The sequence below is a fragment of the Silurus aristotelis genome (genome assembly GCF_946808225.1).
Source record: "Silurus aristotelis genome assembly, chromosome: 28".
Classification (NCBI taxonomy): Eukaryota; Metazoa; Chordata; class Actinopteri; order Siluriformes; family Siluridae; genus Silurus; species Silurus aristotelis.
Genome location: NC_139601.1, coordinates 4527754 through 4544492, shown reverse-complemented (window position 1 = coordinate 4544492; position 16739 = coordinate 4527754). Strand labels below are relative to the sequence as shown.

Here is a 16739-nt window from a genome sequence, read left to right as displayed (position 1 = left end):
ACCCGGTCTATTTGTCTCGCAGGCTGTGTACCATTCAACTCGATTCCCGCTTAGTTTTGTACAGTAATTATGCAGGGAATGGAGAGAGTCGAAATCTCATACCGGGAGACCGATGCAGCCCGTATGCTAATACGCAGTATAATAGTGACCGATGGTCTTCATCTGTAATAAAGGAGCTGACCATTAAGCTGCTCCGTCTCGTAGCCGCACAGGCGTCAAGGTCACAGTGAAGAGATCATGATTCCCGGACGTGTTATTTTTTCTTTTTCTTTTCCCTAACCGAACACTCACGCAAAATATTTCTCACATAAATCCGTCTCGGGAGATCGATGCGAGAAGCCAATAAGGGGAGAATGAAAAAAAAAACCAACTCAGAGCCTCAAAAGTAATGGGCGTGTGTAATTAATCATACGGCCTGCTAGGTGACATGTTAATGGATCATAGTTATAAATATACTTAAAATGCCCTCACACACAAACACACACACACACACACACACACACACACACACACACACACACACACAAACAAATATTTCGCTGATCCATTCCTCATGGTGTTTAATTTGAGTGACAGGACATGCGCATCGATTTCTGACTTTATCCCTTTAAAACAACAGCTGTCACCACGAGAGAAAGAAAAGAGAGAGCGAGAGAGCGAATCGATGGCCACAGACTCGGGGGACGAGTGCCTAAAGATTTCCCATCAGTCTTTGCAGCCCTTGAACCAACACACACACACACACACACACACACACACACACACACACACACACACACACACACACACATTCTTCTTTTAAATTGTAATAATAGAGTGTTTGAGCAGTGCAAAAATATTGGCCATCCAAATACTACAATACTACCACGGGAATCTTTCAATATAAAAGCTGAGATTGGATTAAAATCTACAGTATGTGTGATCAGCTAAACATATCCTTAAGCTTCACACGTCTGAGACTGAAAATGAAAAATTGAATCCTCGGACGAGCTTAAAATAATGAAAAGATTAAATAAATAGTAGAAATATCAAGCCTTTACTTGCTAAACGCACCTGTTTGTGTCTTTGACAACATTTCTCGCACACATACACTGAAGTTAATGCTTGAAAAATGATACATAAAACACAACACGGCGTTCGGGCTCAAGGATACAGCTAATAATTCACTTACACAACATACAGAACTGGGGTTCGAGCGACAAAAGACATCTTTGATTGCCCCTTTTTACCCAAATGAAACGTTTCATACGATGATAAAAGGCTGAAAATGAAAAAAAAAAAAAAACACTTTAAAACCAGGCAGAAATAATACTGACATCAATCCTGCCTGCGGTTTTCATAAAACAGGGGAATAAATACTGTATTGCTTTGTTAGATGGAAACGATTTGCAATCTTTTAACGAAATGTTCTTTGGTGCAAAATGAAAAGTAAATGAAGGCGATAAATAAACACAGCGGCACATGCTTACACAATGTGTTAAATATTTGAAGAGACTGATTATGTGCTGTGAGAAGCACAACAAACACACACACACACACACACACACACACACACACACACACACACACACACACACACACACACACACACACACACACACACACACATCTGGCTCTGACTTGAAAATAAAACTATTTTATCTGAAATCTATTTAAACATATACATACGTATGTTATGATATTTAATCTGCCCTATGATGCGGTTCTAAAAGAATGTAAAAGTTCACCGCTTATACGTTTGTCCTTATAATTGTTCCTTAAATGTTTCTCCCTAACGAGTGAGCCAGTGGCGTGTGGCGAGGAAAAACTCCCTGAGATCACCTTGAGAAACCTTGAGAGGAACCAGACTCAAAAGGGAACCCGTCCTCATCTGGGTGCCAGTAAATGTGTATTGGTTTCAGTTCCATCATTGTGGCGATACTTAAATGCTAAAGTGTTCTAGCTTGCCAATGCACGAAGAAAGCTCCATGAAGATATGCTGTACATAGGCTGAAGTGGAAGAGCTCCTGTTACAGAGCTCTAATATCAACCCTACTGGAACGAATGTGAACGAAATCTCTACAAATCTCTAACCCACAATCTAGTGGAACATCTTCCCAGAAGAGTGGAGGTTATTAGAGCAAATAGGGACTAAATGTGAAATGGTCAGGTATCCATAGACCTTTGTTCATATAGTGTATGTGTCAGGATGAAGACTGTAGGACTGCAGTAACTTTAGTATACTGGCCTGCGAGAACCGTCTGGAAATGTAGAAACGAGAAAACAATGGTTGTGGTTCGTCAATCTATAATATATAGTCTCATTCAAAGTTTTCCAGGTTTGTCTCAAATCCACACTTGTGTGTGACTGGCCTGATTTTACCAGCCTAACACACACACACACACACACACACACACACACACACACACACACACACACACACACACACACAAGTGTTGAGCACAGCAAGGGGTGGATGAGCAGCTTTAAAAACATTACGCAGAGTTTATTGCTAACTTTGAGACAGTGAAGGGCAGGAGGCATGCATGCGCTCTCTGACACCTGTAATATAAATGGTAATAGCACTGAGCTTTTTCTGAATCTCAAACACCCCGCTCCAGCGTTTATCCACAGGGGACTCATGGGAGAAAGAGAGAGAGGGAGAGAGAGAGGGAGTGAGAGAGAGAGAGAGAGAGAGAGAGAGAGAGAGAGAGAGAAAGGGATCAAAAGGAGAGAGAGAGAGAGAGAGAGAGAGAGAGAGAGAGAGAGAGAGAGAAAGAGAGAGAGAGAAACCAAAAGTGAGCTGAATCTCTTCTCCGAAAGGATGCAGCGTGCACAGAACGCGTTACCAAATTGAATTTATCCTTTATTGACATCGCTTCGCGTCCCATAGAGAGAGTCAGAGCATGTGTATACACACACACGTGCGCACACACACACACACACACACACAAACACACACACACACACACACACACACACACACACACACATGTACAGACACAAAGGCCGCTGACATTCACAAGGGCAGGGAAGAAAAACCTTGTTGCCTTATTGCACGTCATCGTCACTCCCGTGCGTGCAATGAGGCTGAGCTGACCCACTCTGTATGTGTGTGTGTGTGTGTATGTGTGTGTGTGTGTGTGTGTGTGTGTGTGTCCAACAGCAGACTAGCAATCAAGACAAGTGTCACACACAAATACACACAAGCGTAGCATTAAAGGTGGTGGGGAGGAGTGTGATGAACATTCCAGAAGCAAACAAACAGATCATGCAGAGATGGTTTCAAACACACACACACACACACACACACACACACACACACACACACACAAATGAGGATGCAAACGAGTCCAAAACTGCACCCTGCTGCACACACTATTCACAGTGCACAGTCATGTCCTTTCTTCCATTTTACAATTCCTCTGTATGTGTGTGTGTGTGTGTGTGTGTGTGTGTGTGTGTGTGTGTGTGTGTTGATGTGAGTAAGTGTGTGCTCCAGCAAACTACGATACCCACAATCCTCAGCGCTCCCAAATCTGTATATTCACCTGTGTGGTTATTTGCTTCAAGATCGCATTGCTGAGTTGTTTGCCCGCTCCATGTTTGACCTCTTGCAGGTTTGTGTTTTTTTATTTTATTTTATTTCTGTTCCCTTAAAGTTTGTTTGCGTCAAGTGATTTTAATTAAACCCCAACCTACCCTCATATCCTCCTGCTTGAGGGTCGTGTCCTAATGCAGAATATCCCTGAAACCCCACGATGCACTGCAATACATTACTGTAGTCTAAAGCACAGAAAACTGTTCTCTGCTTTATAGAGTGAAAAAGCGAGACAGTGCAGTGCATCATGGGACACGTAGCTGTGAGTTACCCTGAGTAAATAAGTAAATAAAAATCCTTCAACAGTGAACTTGTGAACTCGAGTTCTGTCGCAGCTTCTGATGGCGTTTTAACTTGAAACAGAGTCAGGGCCGTTTTTACCCTTTATAGCACCATAGATGAGATTCCTATTGTCAACCCCTAGCAATGGCTCCGCCCTCTGACCACACTGCTCCGCCCCCACACCATACAAACCATTCGTAACTTTCCATAAAAAAGAGTCAACACATTTAATAATAATTGTAAAATTGCTGAACTGAAGTGAAGTAGGTAAACATTAAACTGTATGTTAGACTGCAACCAAAAAATAGGCAAATCAATTCAGTAGACGAGATCAGCAGCGAGGAAGATGGTTTGCCTATGTCTAGAAACGGTGCTGAAAGGAGCTCCAAAGTCAGCTAAAATGCCCGACTTCTGCATACTCATATAGAGAAAGTGAAAGAATGTAGGACCAGGGAGCTCTTTTGATATTCGAACTCTACAGGTTGCACAAATTGGGACCTCTGGTGTCCAAACCGTGCAACAGCGTCACATGTATAATGAACAGAATGCTGATTTCTAAGTGTTCGCGCAGAAACTAAAAAGCCGAATCCTAGACAGGACCTTTCTTTGTAAGCCTGTAAAAACCTTTAAAAAAAAAAAAACTCATTGCAACATATGCAAAAAAAGAAAAGAAAATATATATATATATATATATATATATATATATATATATATATATATATATATATATATTAATTTATATTCAAAGTAGCATACGGAGTTTAGCGGAGGCTTTCAGTGAGATGCTAACTGTATTTATAAATGTTGACTCTTAGTCCTAAATCATCTGCTCACCTGCTCACGCTCTTTCTACCTGGGGAAAGATACAAACACACCTTTCCCCCACCCCCCACTGCTGAAGCCTGCTAATGGAAAAATCAACGAAAAGACTTTAGGGGCGTCACTTTTTAATTCTGGGCGTATTACTTTCTCATAAAAACATGGAAAAATATTGCTTTCGAGAAAACAAAGAGGGCCGAGGCACTATCTCCAACGAGATTATTAAAAATGGTATCAAGCCAGCAAAGAACTGGGACGACATCTATTTGCCCTCTAGGCAGCGCTCCGCTCTTAAAGAATGGATGCGTTTTTCAGTGCCACGGACGACAGGCAAGGAAATATAACATTATGTTAGCAACCGCATGCCCTCTCTTCTCCAGGAAAAGCAATAATAAACAAGCGGAAATCAAATTAATAAGCAAATAAATAAAAACGGGCAGCAGGCATGGCAGTCATCAGTTATCTGTGAAGGTTTAATAGAATGTCGCAGTGGAGGGAGGGAAAGAGCGCGAGAAAGAGAGAGAGAGAGAGCGAGCAAAAAAGACATTAAGGGAAATAAAGAGGAAGGAAAGAGTGGGAGAGACACATGGAAGTGTGAGGCACAGGCAATGTGTGTCTGAGAGGGAAAAACAGACAGAGACACAGAGAGAAACACAATCACATCGAGACATTAGGAGACAAAGATAAAGAGTGTTAGAGACAGAAAGAAACACGAGAGCTGGAGCTCAAAAACGAAAGGAAGACAGAGATGTAGAGATTGAGGGACAGACAGTGAGGAGACAGAATGAGACCAAAAAAGAAAGTCAGACACATTGAGGATGATAAAGAGAGAGAATAAAAAAAAAAAACAGAAACAAAGAGGGGTGTTGAGAAAGAGACAGCTGGACAAAGAGGCAACAGAAGAGAATGATGAAGAGAGAGACACACGAACAGAAGGAGAGAGAAAGGGAGGGGGTGACTGTATGCATGTGAGTAAGAAAGAGCAAGAAAGAGAGAGAGAGAGAGAGAGAGAGCGAGATAGAGACAGACAGAGAGAGAGAAAGACAGAGAAATTACTATGCATGTGAGAAAGAGAGAAAGATAGAAAGAGAGAGAGAAAGAGAGAGATGTCAGTATGAATGTTAAGGAGAGAGAGAGAGCCTGACAGAGAGTGAAGAAGAGAAAGATGACTGCATGTGAAAAATAAGGGAGAGACAGAGAAAGATGACAGTACATGTGGGGGGAGAATGAGAAAATGAGAGACAGATTAAAAGGGCAAAAAGAGGACAGTAATAATATGAGAAAAAAAAGAGAGAGAGAGAGAGAGAGAGAGAGAGAGAGAGAGAGAGAGAGAGAGAGAGAGAGAGAGAGAGAGAGAGAGAAAGAAAGGGAGAGAGAGAGAGAGAGCTGCAAACAGAAAGAGTGAGAGATGGCGTAAGAGAAAGATACCTAAGTGAAGTAGTAAATGAAGAAGGAGGAGGGACGAGTAAAACACATCTGTTCTTTCTGGAGTTTCACAACTAATTTGCTCGCAATCCTTCATCCAGACTCTTCAGCTCAAAACCTGGCAACATGGCATTCCTCTAGTCTTCCTCTACTTTCATCCCTCCATCCTTCTTCCCATGCTTCCACAATTCAATTACTCCTACCACACACCGTGTGTGTGTGTGTGTGTGTGTGTGTGTTCTACACATTATTATAAAAAAATGACTTACATGTACAGTTACACTTTCTTCACACCACTAACACGATCCCACAGTAACAAACTCTGCAGGTGCACAAGTAGGAGATGAACACACGATAAACCTGAGCAAACTCTGCAGGTGCACAAGAAGGAGATGAACACACGATAAACCTGAGCGTTTCTACTCATTACTGAACAAACACACAATCTGTTACAGTGTCTGAGGTGAAGTACTAATTTCCGGTACTCTGAATCAATTACACACCAACTAAACTAAACCAAAAATAAAAGATCACCTGAAAACACGTCACACCACGGGAAAAGGAAAGACAAGGAAAGGAACGGAAAATGAGAAAGGAAAGGAAAGGAAATAAAAGAATGGGAAAGGAAAGGAAATTAAAAAAGAAAAATGGGAAAGGAAAGAAAAGAAAAGGAAAATAGGAAAGAAAAGGAAAATGGGAAAGGAGAGGAAAGGAAGGAAATGGGAAAGGAAAAAAAGAAAAGAAAAGGAAAATGGGAAAGGAAAGGAAAGGAAAGAAAAGGAAATAAAAGGAAATAAAAGAAAAATGGCAAAGGAAAGAAAAGGAAAAAAGGGAAATGAAAAAGGAAAGAAAAGGAAAGAAAAATGGGAAAGGAAAAAGGGAAAAGAGAGGAAAGGAAAATGGGAAAGGAAAAAAAAGAAAAGAAAAGGAAAATGGGAAAGGAAAGGAAAGGAAAGGAAAGGAAAGGAAAAAAGAAAAACGGGAAAGGAAAGGAAATAAAGGAAAGGAAAGGAAATAAAGGAAAGGAAAGGAAATGAAAATGGGAAAGAAAAGGAAAATGGGAAAGGAGAGGAAAGGAAAGGAAAATGGGAAAGAAAATGAAAATGGGGAAGAAAAGGAAAATGGGAAAGGAGAGGAAAGGAAAGGAAAATGGGGAAGAAAAGGAAAATGGGAAAGGAGAGGAAAGGAAAGGAAAATGGGAAAGGAAAAAAATGGGAAATGGGAAAGGAAAGGAAAATGGGAAATGAAAGGAAGGAAAGAACAGAAAGGAATGGAAAGGAGAGGAAAGTAAAATCAAAGGTAAAGGGGAAAAAGAAAAGATAAAGGAAAGGAACACACAGTAACCCTGAAATAACAATAGAGCTGATAAGCACATGTTCACTCACTTTACATCATCACACATTCCTCAACAGGAGGAAACACTCCAGAGCCCAGACTTTCACTTCTCCTCTTTAACAGTCGTCACTCCCACATCTGTTGATCCACAGCACATGCTTATTGTTCGCTACCTGAAGCAGATGTGCACGAACACCATAGAAATGAGCACAATGTGTGTTTCCTGCACTTATTGAGCCGCGTCACCTTCTACGCCGAACTATCTCCACATCTGGTAATATTCCGCAAAGCGCTTCTTATAGTGGCAAGGGCTGATGGGAAATAAAATTCAATTCATCAATGCCATCTCTTATCTCTGATACCCAGCGTGTAGGCCTGTGTGTTTGTGTCCCGGCTCCGGTGCTTCCATCGTGTGTGTTAATTTACTTTGTGCTTCTCTTATCACAGAGACTGAATAAAGGCCTTGAAAAAGACTTCCTCGCTTCCCCGAGCTTCGTCTTTCTTCTGCTCTTTCTTCTGACCCCTCCATCATGATATTAAAAGCATGCTTAAGCACCGTTTCCCGCAATGCACGTGTCCTCCTACGTTCCGGCTTTGTGACTGGAGATAAGGCCTGGGAGAGCCATGACAGGGTGAAAATCAGCCGAGTGTTCCCGTCACCTTCAAACCTCAATCAGACCACAGCTCTACTTTACCTACCGCTGTTGCCGAGTAAAAACCATAGTTGAACACTGCTTATGTCTATTTACTCCTAGACCTGGTCATTTACAGGTGATTTCACGCTTTTATCTCCAAAAAAAAATCCAGGAGGGAAAAAAGCTAAAAAATCAGGCAAGTGGTTTAAATTTGTTAGATTTGCAGTGCTAAGATATTAGAAACTAAAGTCTATTTATATTCACTCACTATCGATGACTGTTCTGCATGTTCATGTTTCTCGCCTTCGGAACCGCAAGCTGATTGGGCGGTACGAAAAAAAAGGAAATGGACTGCTGACTGCACGACTTTTTACAAGCAGCCGCATTCGATTCTGAAAAAAAGCCTCATTTTGACACGGCCTGTGCGACTAGAACCTTCTACGCGTTTTCCACATTTTTCACTCTCCACTAGATAAAAGAAACGATATTAATTCATTTGTATGATGAAATTAGAACCGAATATACCTTTACAGAATCTCCCAAGAAATTGTGAAATATTTAAAACCAGGCCGCCAAGATGCTCCTATGATCCTGAATCGTGGAACGTGAAACTTAAATCTGTCACGTGGGGGTTGGATTTTTTTCCCCCACGTTAAAAATATTGATTAAAAGCGTCCTTTTTTCAGATTTTTATTTACAACATTATCACAATGGACTGTATATTAACGTATTGGGTGGAAGCCGGTAGTTCTATGTGGAATCAGACATGGAGCACCCCTATACAACATTAAATGGTACGATCCTCTCATAACACCTCTGTGAAGGTTGTGAGATTGGTAGGCGAATCAGGATCCTCCAATCGAAACATTGAATCTTTGACTATTCGGGGTCGCCTCTAATTATTATTATTATTTCGTGTGGTGAATGAGAAGTCCATCCCACCCCAACCCCAGTAAAACATATGTTGCCGACCTCGAACAAGGTAACTGAAATAAGTTTGATTGCTCAGCAACATTCCAGACGCAATCTCCTGCTGAACAAAAACACCCACAGACGTTGAAGTGGGTTAAAATCCATCCTCCATATCTCCAAGCAAAGATCCTTAGACCTGATCAGAACCTCCTTCGGTTTAAAGGCAGCACGCTGACTATCTGGCGGAGGCGAGTGTAATGTTGTTTCGGCGTTCGCTGCCCGACTGACAGTCCGGTAATTACTCTGTCATTATGTATGTCTGTGTGACAGCATAGCAACAGCCTAATAAGCCTAATACACTGGTGTCATGCTGAGCCCTGGCATTAACCTCGGGCTGACAGCGTCAGTTTACTCGCACACACGGACACAAATGTTTGGGGTCAGAGATTAATAGGCACAACGCGCAACGCACTTCCGCGTTCGCAAATTTCCAGCCAGAGAGCGAGCAGACCGGTGCGTTTGTGGGACGCGCATGTCTGTGGATATGCATGCGTGCACACGCCTGCATGCGTGACGGAAAGTTGCACCGGGTCGAGGTCAGACGAGCCAGACGCTCACCCGCGGCGCAGGGCCGAGGCGTGATGCGTTAAGCATATTAACCGTCCTTTTACAGTTAAAGCAGCGGGACCGGGGTTTAGCGGGTGCACACTTAATCACGCCATTCAGGAACCTTATTAGAGAACAATTACTAAATGGCAAGCCTCGTAATTCATAAATCATTCAGCCAGACGACTAAGGAAAATGAGAATGGCATTTCGCAGCAAATCTCGCGCATGAGCAAGAGCGTCTCATGCGTATTCATAAGGCAGGCTGGAGACCGAGCGCGGGGACTCTGCTCCATCCGTCCCGATGCCGACAGACAGATAATAAAATAGAACAGCGATTTTTAACAGAAGAGCGGTTTTAATGCACTGCCAAGGCGAGAGGACGGCGTCTTAATATAGTGTGTGTTAAAGAGGTCCCATTTGGAGATTAAAGGGTGGGTGATAATTGCTAAATCTAGCTGTAGTCTGGTTTAGAGCTCTATGAGATGGAGGCCTGTAGACCTAGACACCCCCCCCACCCACCACCCACCATCACCACCACCACCTCCTTCTCTCTCTATTTCTTCTTCTCCCTGTAGATGTCACCTTTCGCGAGGCCCTTTTTGCGGTAGATCGTGCCCTAACTTGTCACTTGATAGACATCTGTCACACCTCGTCTCACTCATCTGCTCTCTCTCTCTCTTTTCCGCCACCTCCTCAGGCAGCTCTTAGCATATGTGAGACAAAAGGCTTGAGGAAGAGCTCGACCACTATCTTTCTGCGTTTTACATCATTCTCATATAACGCGGCAAACAGTCAGCCCTTACCAAGATAGCTTGTAAACGTTCCTCCTGCTGCTTCATAAATTTTGATATTTACTTCACCGTGGGTCACAGGATATATTCCAGCAGCTCTCTGATTGACAAACAGCCGTGCAATTTCTCTTTTACCCACATCGGCTCACGGAAGAAAAGGACAAAAGGTATTCCACACCATCAGGCCCGGAGCACCTCTACTTACTCCCCGGCTGAGTGACAGAAAGCCTGTTGTTCGGGCCGTGAACAGCACTCGGGCCTGTCTTTTGTCCACACCGAGGACGACTCTGCTGGCATTAAGTGTCCATGTGAAGGACAGGAAAGTGCCTAAGAGCGCCTACTCTTCAATCATGAAGATACACAACAGCCAGCCTTCAAACTGAAGTCAAGGGCCACTAGCTGCAGACTGGAAAAAGGCTACGGTTGAAGCCGAAGTGTCAGTCAAACTCGAAAAAGGCCCTCTGGGGTTCGGTTTAATTATCTGAACTCTCCATGTCTGGCTCTCAATCTAAAACAAGTGAAGAGCTTCCAAACACATGAAAGCCAGATAGAAGCACTCAAACCAACTACAACAGAAGGGACAAAAAGATTCTCATTTCCTCAGTAGAGGGCGAATGTCCTAAAGTCATAAACCGACACTATTGATTTTTTCCCGACAGAATCAATGTTCTCTCGGCGTCTTTCAAACAAACTTTGCTATCTATCTATCCGTTTTTCCTCTTTTAATAATCCTTAATTGTTTTTGTCTTCCTGACTTGTGCCTGTAGTTAGTTAACTCGCCTATTACTAGTGTTGTTTATATTTATTTTCTCTCACTCACATCTCTGTATAATAAATCTGTTCGTGACGATAAGCACTATGCCGGTTGTTTGTCTGCATTCGAGCACAGGTGAGGACTCGTTCGAGTTGCAAACGGTGGCGTTGGAGATGGAGGCATTGGAGAAACAGATTCGCGAGCTGCATGTAAAGCATGACCGGCTGCGAGAGCGGAAAGCGGCGCTGGAAACATCCCGGGCGGACGCGCACTCATCCCAGGTAAACTCCCAGGTTGAACCTAACGCTCCCAGCACATCAACTCCGCGTGCTTCTATGCCCAGGCCCAGCGCACCTACAACTCCGGCACCGGTGCAACATGGACCCTGGATGCGACCGCGGCGGAAGAGACAAGCCAAGCCCCGATCGAGGACGTCTCCAACTCCACCACCGGCCTTCGAGATCTCGACCGAGAACCGCTTCGTCCCCCTCCGCGAGACGGAACGCGACACTGTTATTCTCGGAGATTCCATCGTCCGGCATGTCCGCGCTACCCGAGCTAAAGGTAAGGTGCACACTCGCTGTTTTCCTGGTGCTCGTGTTCTGGATGTCGCTGCGCAGGTACCCGCGATCCTGAACGAGAACTTCGGAGCGGTTGTTCTCCATGCCGGATCAAACGACACCAGGCTGCGGCAAACGGAGATCTTAAAGAGGGACTTCAGGATCCTGGTGGAGACGGTACGCAGCACATCACCCACAACGAGGATCATTGTGTCAGGACCTCTTCCCACTTACCAGCGAGGGGCTGAGAAGTTTAGTAGACTTTTAGCTCTAAATGAATGGTTACAGTCATGGTGTCGAGAACATAAACTTCTCTTTGTTAATAACTGGAACTGTTTCTGGGAGCGTCCTAGGTTCTTCCGCCCTGATGGCCTGCACCCCAGCAGAGTTGGAGCAGCAGTGCTATCAGATAACATCTCTAGGATACTACACACCATCTGACTGGTAAGACATCAAGAAATCTTCAACTATAAGAACACGCATACTACAGACCAAATAGTTACAAGTTCACACACAGCCCAGTTTATAGAAACCGTATCTATTCCTCGTGTAGTAAAACCAAGAATTACATACACAAGATCCAGAAATAATCTTATTGCAGTTAAAACTGAAAAATGCCAGATAAACAAACACAACAAAGTTCTAAAGTTCGGTCTTTTAAACATTAGATCACTTGCACCCAAAGCACTGATTGTAAATGAGATGATCACAGATAATAATCTCGATGCACTCTGTCTCACTGAGACCTGGATTAAACCAGGTGATTATATGGGTCTAAACGAGTCGACACCGTCAGGATATGTTTATAAGCATGAGCCCCGTCAGACTGGTCGTGGGGGGGGTGTAGGAACCATTTATAGTGCTTCTCTTAATGTTAGTCAGAGATTAGGATTCAGCTTTAAATCATTTGAAGTGCTCGTACTTAAAATTGCACTTTCAGAGATGCATAGAAAACTCGCTCTGGTCACCGTGTACAGACCCCCAGGACCCTACGCTGATTTTCTTCATGAGTTTGCTTGTTTTCTCTCAGACCTCCTGATCAGCTTTGATAAAGTGCTGCTTGTAGGAGATTTTAATATTCATGTAGATGATGAAAACGATGCCCTAGGATTATCATTTGTCGATTTACTAAACTCTTTTGGAGTTAAACAAAACGTCACCAGACCAACCCACCGTTTTAACCACACACTAGACTTAATAATATCCCACGGAGCAGACGTCACTGATATAGATATTTTACCCCAGAGTGATGACATCACAGACCATTATCTCCTACTGTACACACTACCGGTAGAGCAGATTAACCGTGTTTCACCACGTTATCGACCTGGTAGGACTATTATTCCAACCACTAAGGACAGATTCATAAATAACCTGCCTGATTTATCTCAGTTTCACATTAAACCCATAAATGATGATCATCTTGATGAGATGGCGAACAACATAGACCTTATCCTCACTAGCACTTTAGACACTGTTGCCCCCATCCGGTTAAAAAAGGTTCGAGAACAAGCACCTGCACCTTGGTATAATAGTCATACGCATGCCCTAAAGAGAACAACACGTAATCTGGAGAGAAAATGGAGGAAAACTAAATTGGAGGTATTTAGAATTGCGTATAAAGACAGTATGCTTAGCTACAGACAGGCGCTAAAAGCTGCTAGAGCTAAACACCTGAGCAAACTCATAGAAAATAACAAAAACAATCCCAGGTTCCTTTTCAGTACAGTCGCTAAATTAACAACAAATCAGGGATCTGAAAAATGTGTTCCATCACAGTTTAGTAGTGAAGACTTTATGAATTTCTTCACTGAAAAAATAGATAACATTCGAAAAACAATTGTGGCAGTTCAACCTCTGACAGCATCTCCCGACACAATCGTACTTACAACCCCACAACTACACTGTTTTACATGTATAGGACAGGAAGAGCTGTATGATGCTATTATGAAAGCTAAATCAACAACATGTCAGTTAGATCCAATTCCCACTAAACTACTGAAGGAAGTGTTATATACAGCTGGTGAGCCTCTTTTAAATATTATTAACTCCTCACTATCGTTAGGTCATGTCCCTAAATCCCTCAAGTTAGCAGTTATTAAGCCCCTCATTAAAAAACCTAATCTGGATCCAAACACGCTATCGAATTACAGACCAATTTCAAATCTCCCATTTATGTCTAAGATTTTAGAAAAGATTGTCGCTGCCCAGTTATGTAACCACTTGCAGGAGAACAATATCTTTGAAGAGTTTCAGTCAGGTTTTAGGCCCCATCATAGCACAGAAACTGCTCTAGTTAAAATCACTAACGACCTGTTTTTAGCTTCAGACCAAGGCTACATCTCCCTATTAGTTTTACTAGATCTTAGTGCTGCGTTCGACACTATAGATCATGATCTTCTCCTCGATCGCTTACAGAATTACATCGGTATTCAGGGACAGGCATTAAGCTGGTTTAAATCCTACCTGTCCAATCGTTACCATTTCGTAGATTTAAATGGAGAGCTATCCAGGATAATGCTAGTAAATTATGGCGTGCCACAAGGGTCAGTTCTGGGACCCCTGCTTTTTACAATATACATGCTTCCATTAGGAAATATTATTAGAAGGCATGGAATTAGCTTCCATTGTTATGCTGATGATACCCAGCTATATATTTCATCCAAACCAGGCGATACAGCTCAATTAGCTCGCATAACTGAGTGTGTTGAAGAAATAAGAGATTGGATGACCCATAACTTTCTGCTATTAAATCCTGATAAAACGGAGATTTTGCTCATCGGCCCAAAAAATAGTACACAGAAGCTCCAGCATCTCAGCCTGCATTTAGACGGTTGTTCTGTAACTACTAGTTCAACGGTAAAAGACCTGGGAGTTATTTTAGACAGCAACTTATCTTTTAAAAATCACATCAATCAAGTTACAAAAACAGCCTTCTTTCACCTTAGAAATATTTCTAAGCTAAGAAATATGTTATCTATATCTGATGCAGAGAAGCTCGTCCATGCGTTTATGACCTCTAGAATAGACTACTGTAATGCATTACTAGGTGGATGTCCTGCATCATTAATAAACAAGCTTCAGTTAGTTCAGAATGCCGCAGCAAGAGTTCTTACTAGGTCAAGAAAATACGATCATATAACCCCAATCTTATCGTCCCTACATTGGCTTCCTATTAAGTTTCGAATAGACTACAAACTACTGCTACTCACTTATCAAGCACTAAATGGTTTGGCTCCCATGTATCTATCCAGTCTCTTAACACGCTACAATCCGTCACGCTCCCTGAGATCTCAAAACTCTGGGCTTCTAGTAGTTCCTAGAATAGCAAAGTCCACTAAAGGCGGTAGAGCATTTTCACATTTAGCTCCTAAACTCTGGAATAGTCTTCCTGACAGTGTTCGGGGTTCAGATACACTCTCCCAGTTTAAGTGCAGATTAAAAACATATCTTTTTAGCAAAGCCTACACATAACACACATCACACACATCACATCATAACCTTGTGCTCCAGAACATCTGATCACATGCACATTATCAACTTGTGCTGTTAATATCATGAACAGCAGCCACGCTAATTCCTCTCCACTGCTTCTCTTTCTCTCCCCATCCCGAGGCTTCCTGAGGTTTGGCCAGCTCCAGTCACGTCCCACCTCGTGAAGATTATGGACCTATGGATGATCATGGAGAAGTAGATGCCGAGTGTTTAAAGGCCCTGGCATGGAGAAGCTGATGCTGGATCTATGATGATCACAAATTGTTCTGTATTGTTGAAAGATTTATGACCAAACTTTTGATGTCACCCATATGAGGATGGGTTCCCCTTTGAGTCTGGTTCCTCTCAAGGTTTCTTCCTCATATCATCTAAGGGAGTTTTTCCTTGCCACTGTCGCCACGGCTGCTCATCAGGGACAAACGCACACCATTCACCTTCACTGTTGTTTTCTGTAAAGCTGCTTTGAGACAATATCTGTTGTGAAAAGCGCTATACAAATAAACTTGACTTGACTTGACTTGAATGTTCATGGACTATTGTCATTCCCATTATCAATTATTATCATTATCTCTGCTACAACTACATGTTTATTATTGTACATTATTATGATGCTCATTATTTATTTATTTCACACTCGGTGGTGATCGCTGGAGAATGTTTCCTTTTTTATCACAGGATCAATAAAGTACCTCAATTAAAGATGATTGTTATGAAGTGGAGGCAAATATAGAGAAAAAAATACAAATAATCAGACCTACAAATGCGAGATCGTCTCCTGGTTTGATTGTGAGGCTTCATGGGTGTTCATGAAAATGTGAAAATATTTTATTAGTGATATAGTATGTTAATATATAATATTATTATTAAAAAAGCCACTTATATAATACCTACGGCATAATATTATAGCTGGATAAACACTACCTGTGTATATTTATCCATTTCCGCATACAGTTTGTGTTTTTGCTGCATTTTGGCTATATCGCATTCCTTTCCTATGACTACTGTAATTCTCATGATCAATTATTATCTCTACTACTACTATTGTTTATTATTATACATTATGATGCTCATTATTTATTTCGCACTCGGTGGTGATTGCTGGAGTATATTTTCTAAAGAAACAAATGATCAGATGTAAAAATATAAAACTGTAAAAGTAAAACTGTACACTTGGGATATAAATGGGATTGTTAACCAAAATAAAAATGCAATTTATATAATACCTACAGCATAATAATACATCTGAATAGATAATATCTATGCATATTTATGAGTATCCACATATAGTACATAAATGCTGTTTATTTAAAACTGATTCATGTTGTCCTTTTGCACCATTCCTGCTATGTCTCCTCCCTTCCTCTGCCTTTCCTTCATTTCTTTTCTATGACTGTGCTGAATGACCCACCCAAGCTAATCTGCTTTCTCCAAGCTCTGGACTACCAGCACACGCAGTGTGACAGACTTGGGTAATCGATCCCAAAGACCACAGATCTACACAGCTGAACAGACCAGAATAATCAATCAAGCAGCACCGTGCGAC

General features: G+C 42.1%; 2 protein-coding genes across 2 annotated transcripts in view; both read right to left on the bottom strand.

Moving 5' to 3' along the window:
- The window catches only part of LOC310722006 (uncharacterized protein), a 30935-nt gene extending 17063 nt beyond the window's left edge, over positions 1–13872 (bottom strand). The window contains exon 1 of the mRNA XM_083534300.1: positions 11027–13872. Coding sequence (XP_083390426.1) covers positions 11200–11910 — 711 coding nt within the window. The 5' untranslated portion in view covers positions 11911–13872 and the 3' untranslated portion in view covers positions 11027–11199. The remainder of the gene's footprint in view (positions 1–11026) is intronic.
- ptprga (protein tyrosine phosphatase receptor type Ga) overlaps positions 1–16739 on the bottom strand; it is a 275166-nt gene that overhangs the window by 80687 nt on the left and 177740 nt on the right. The window lies entirely within an intron of this gene.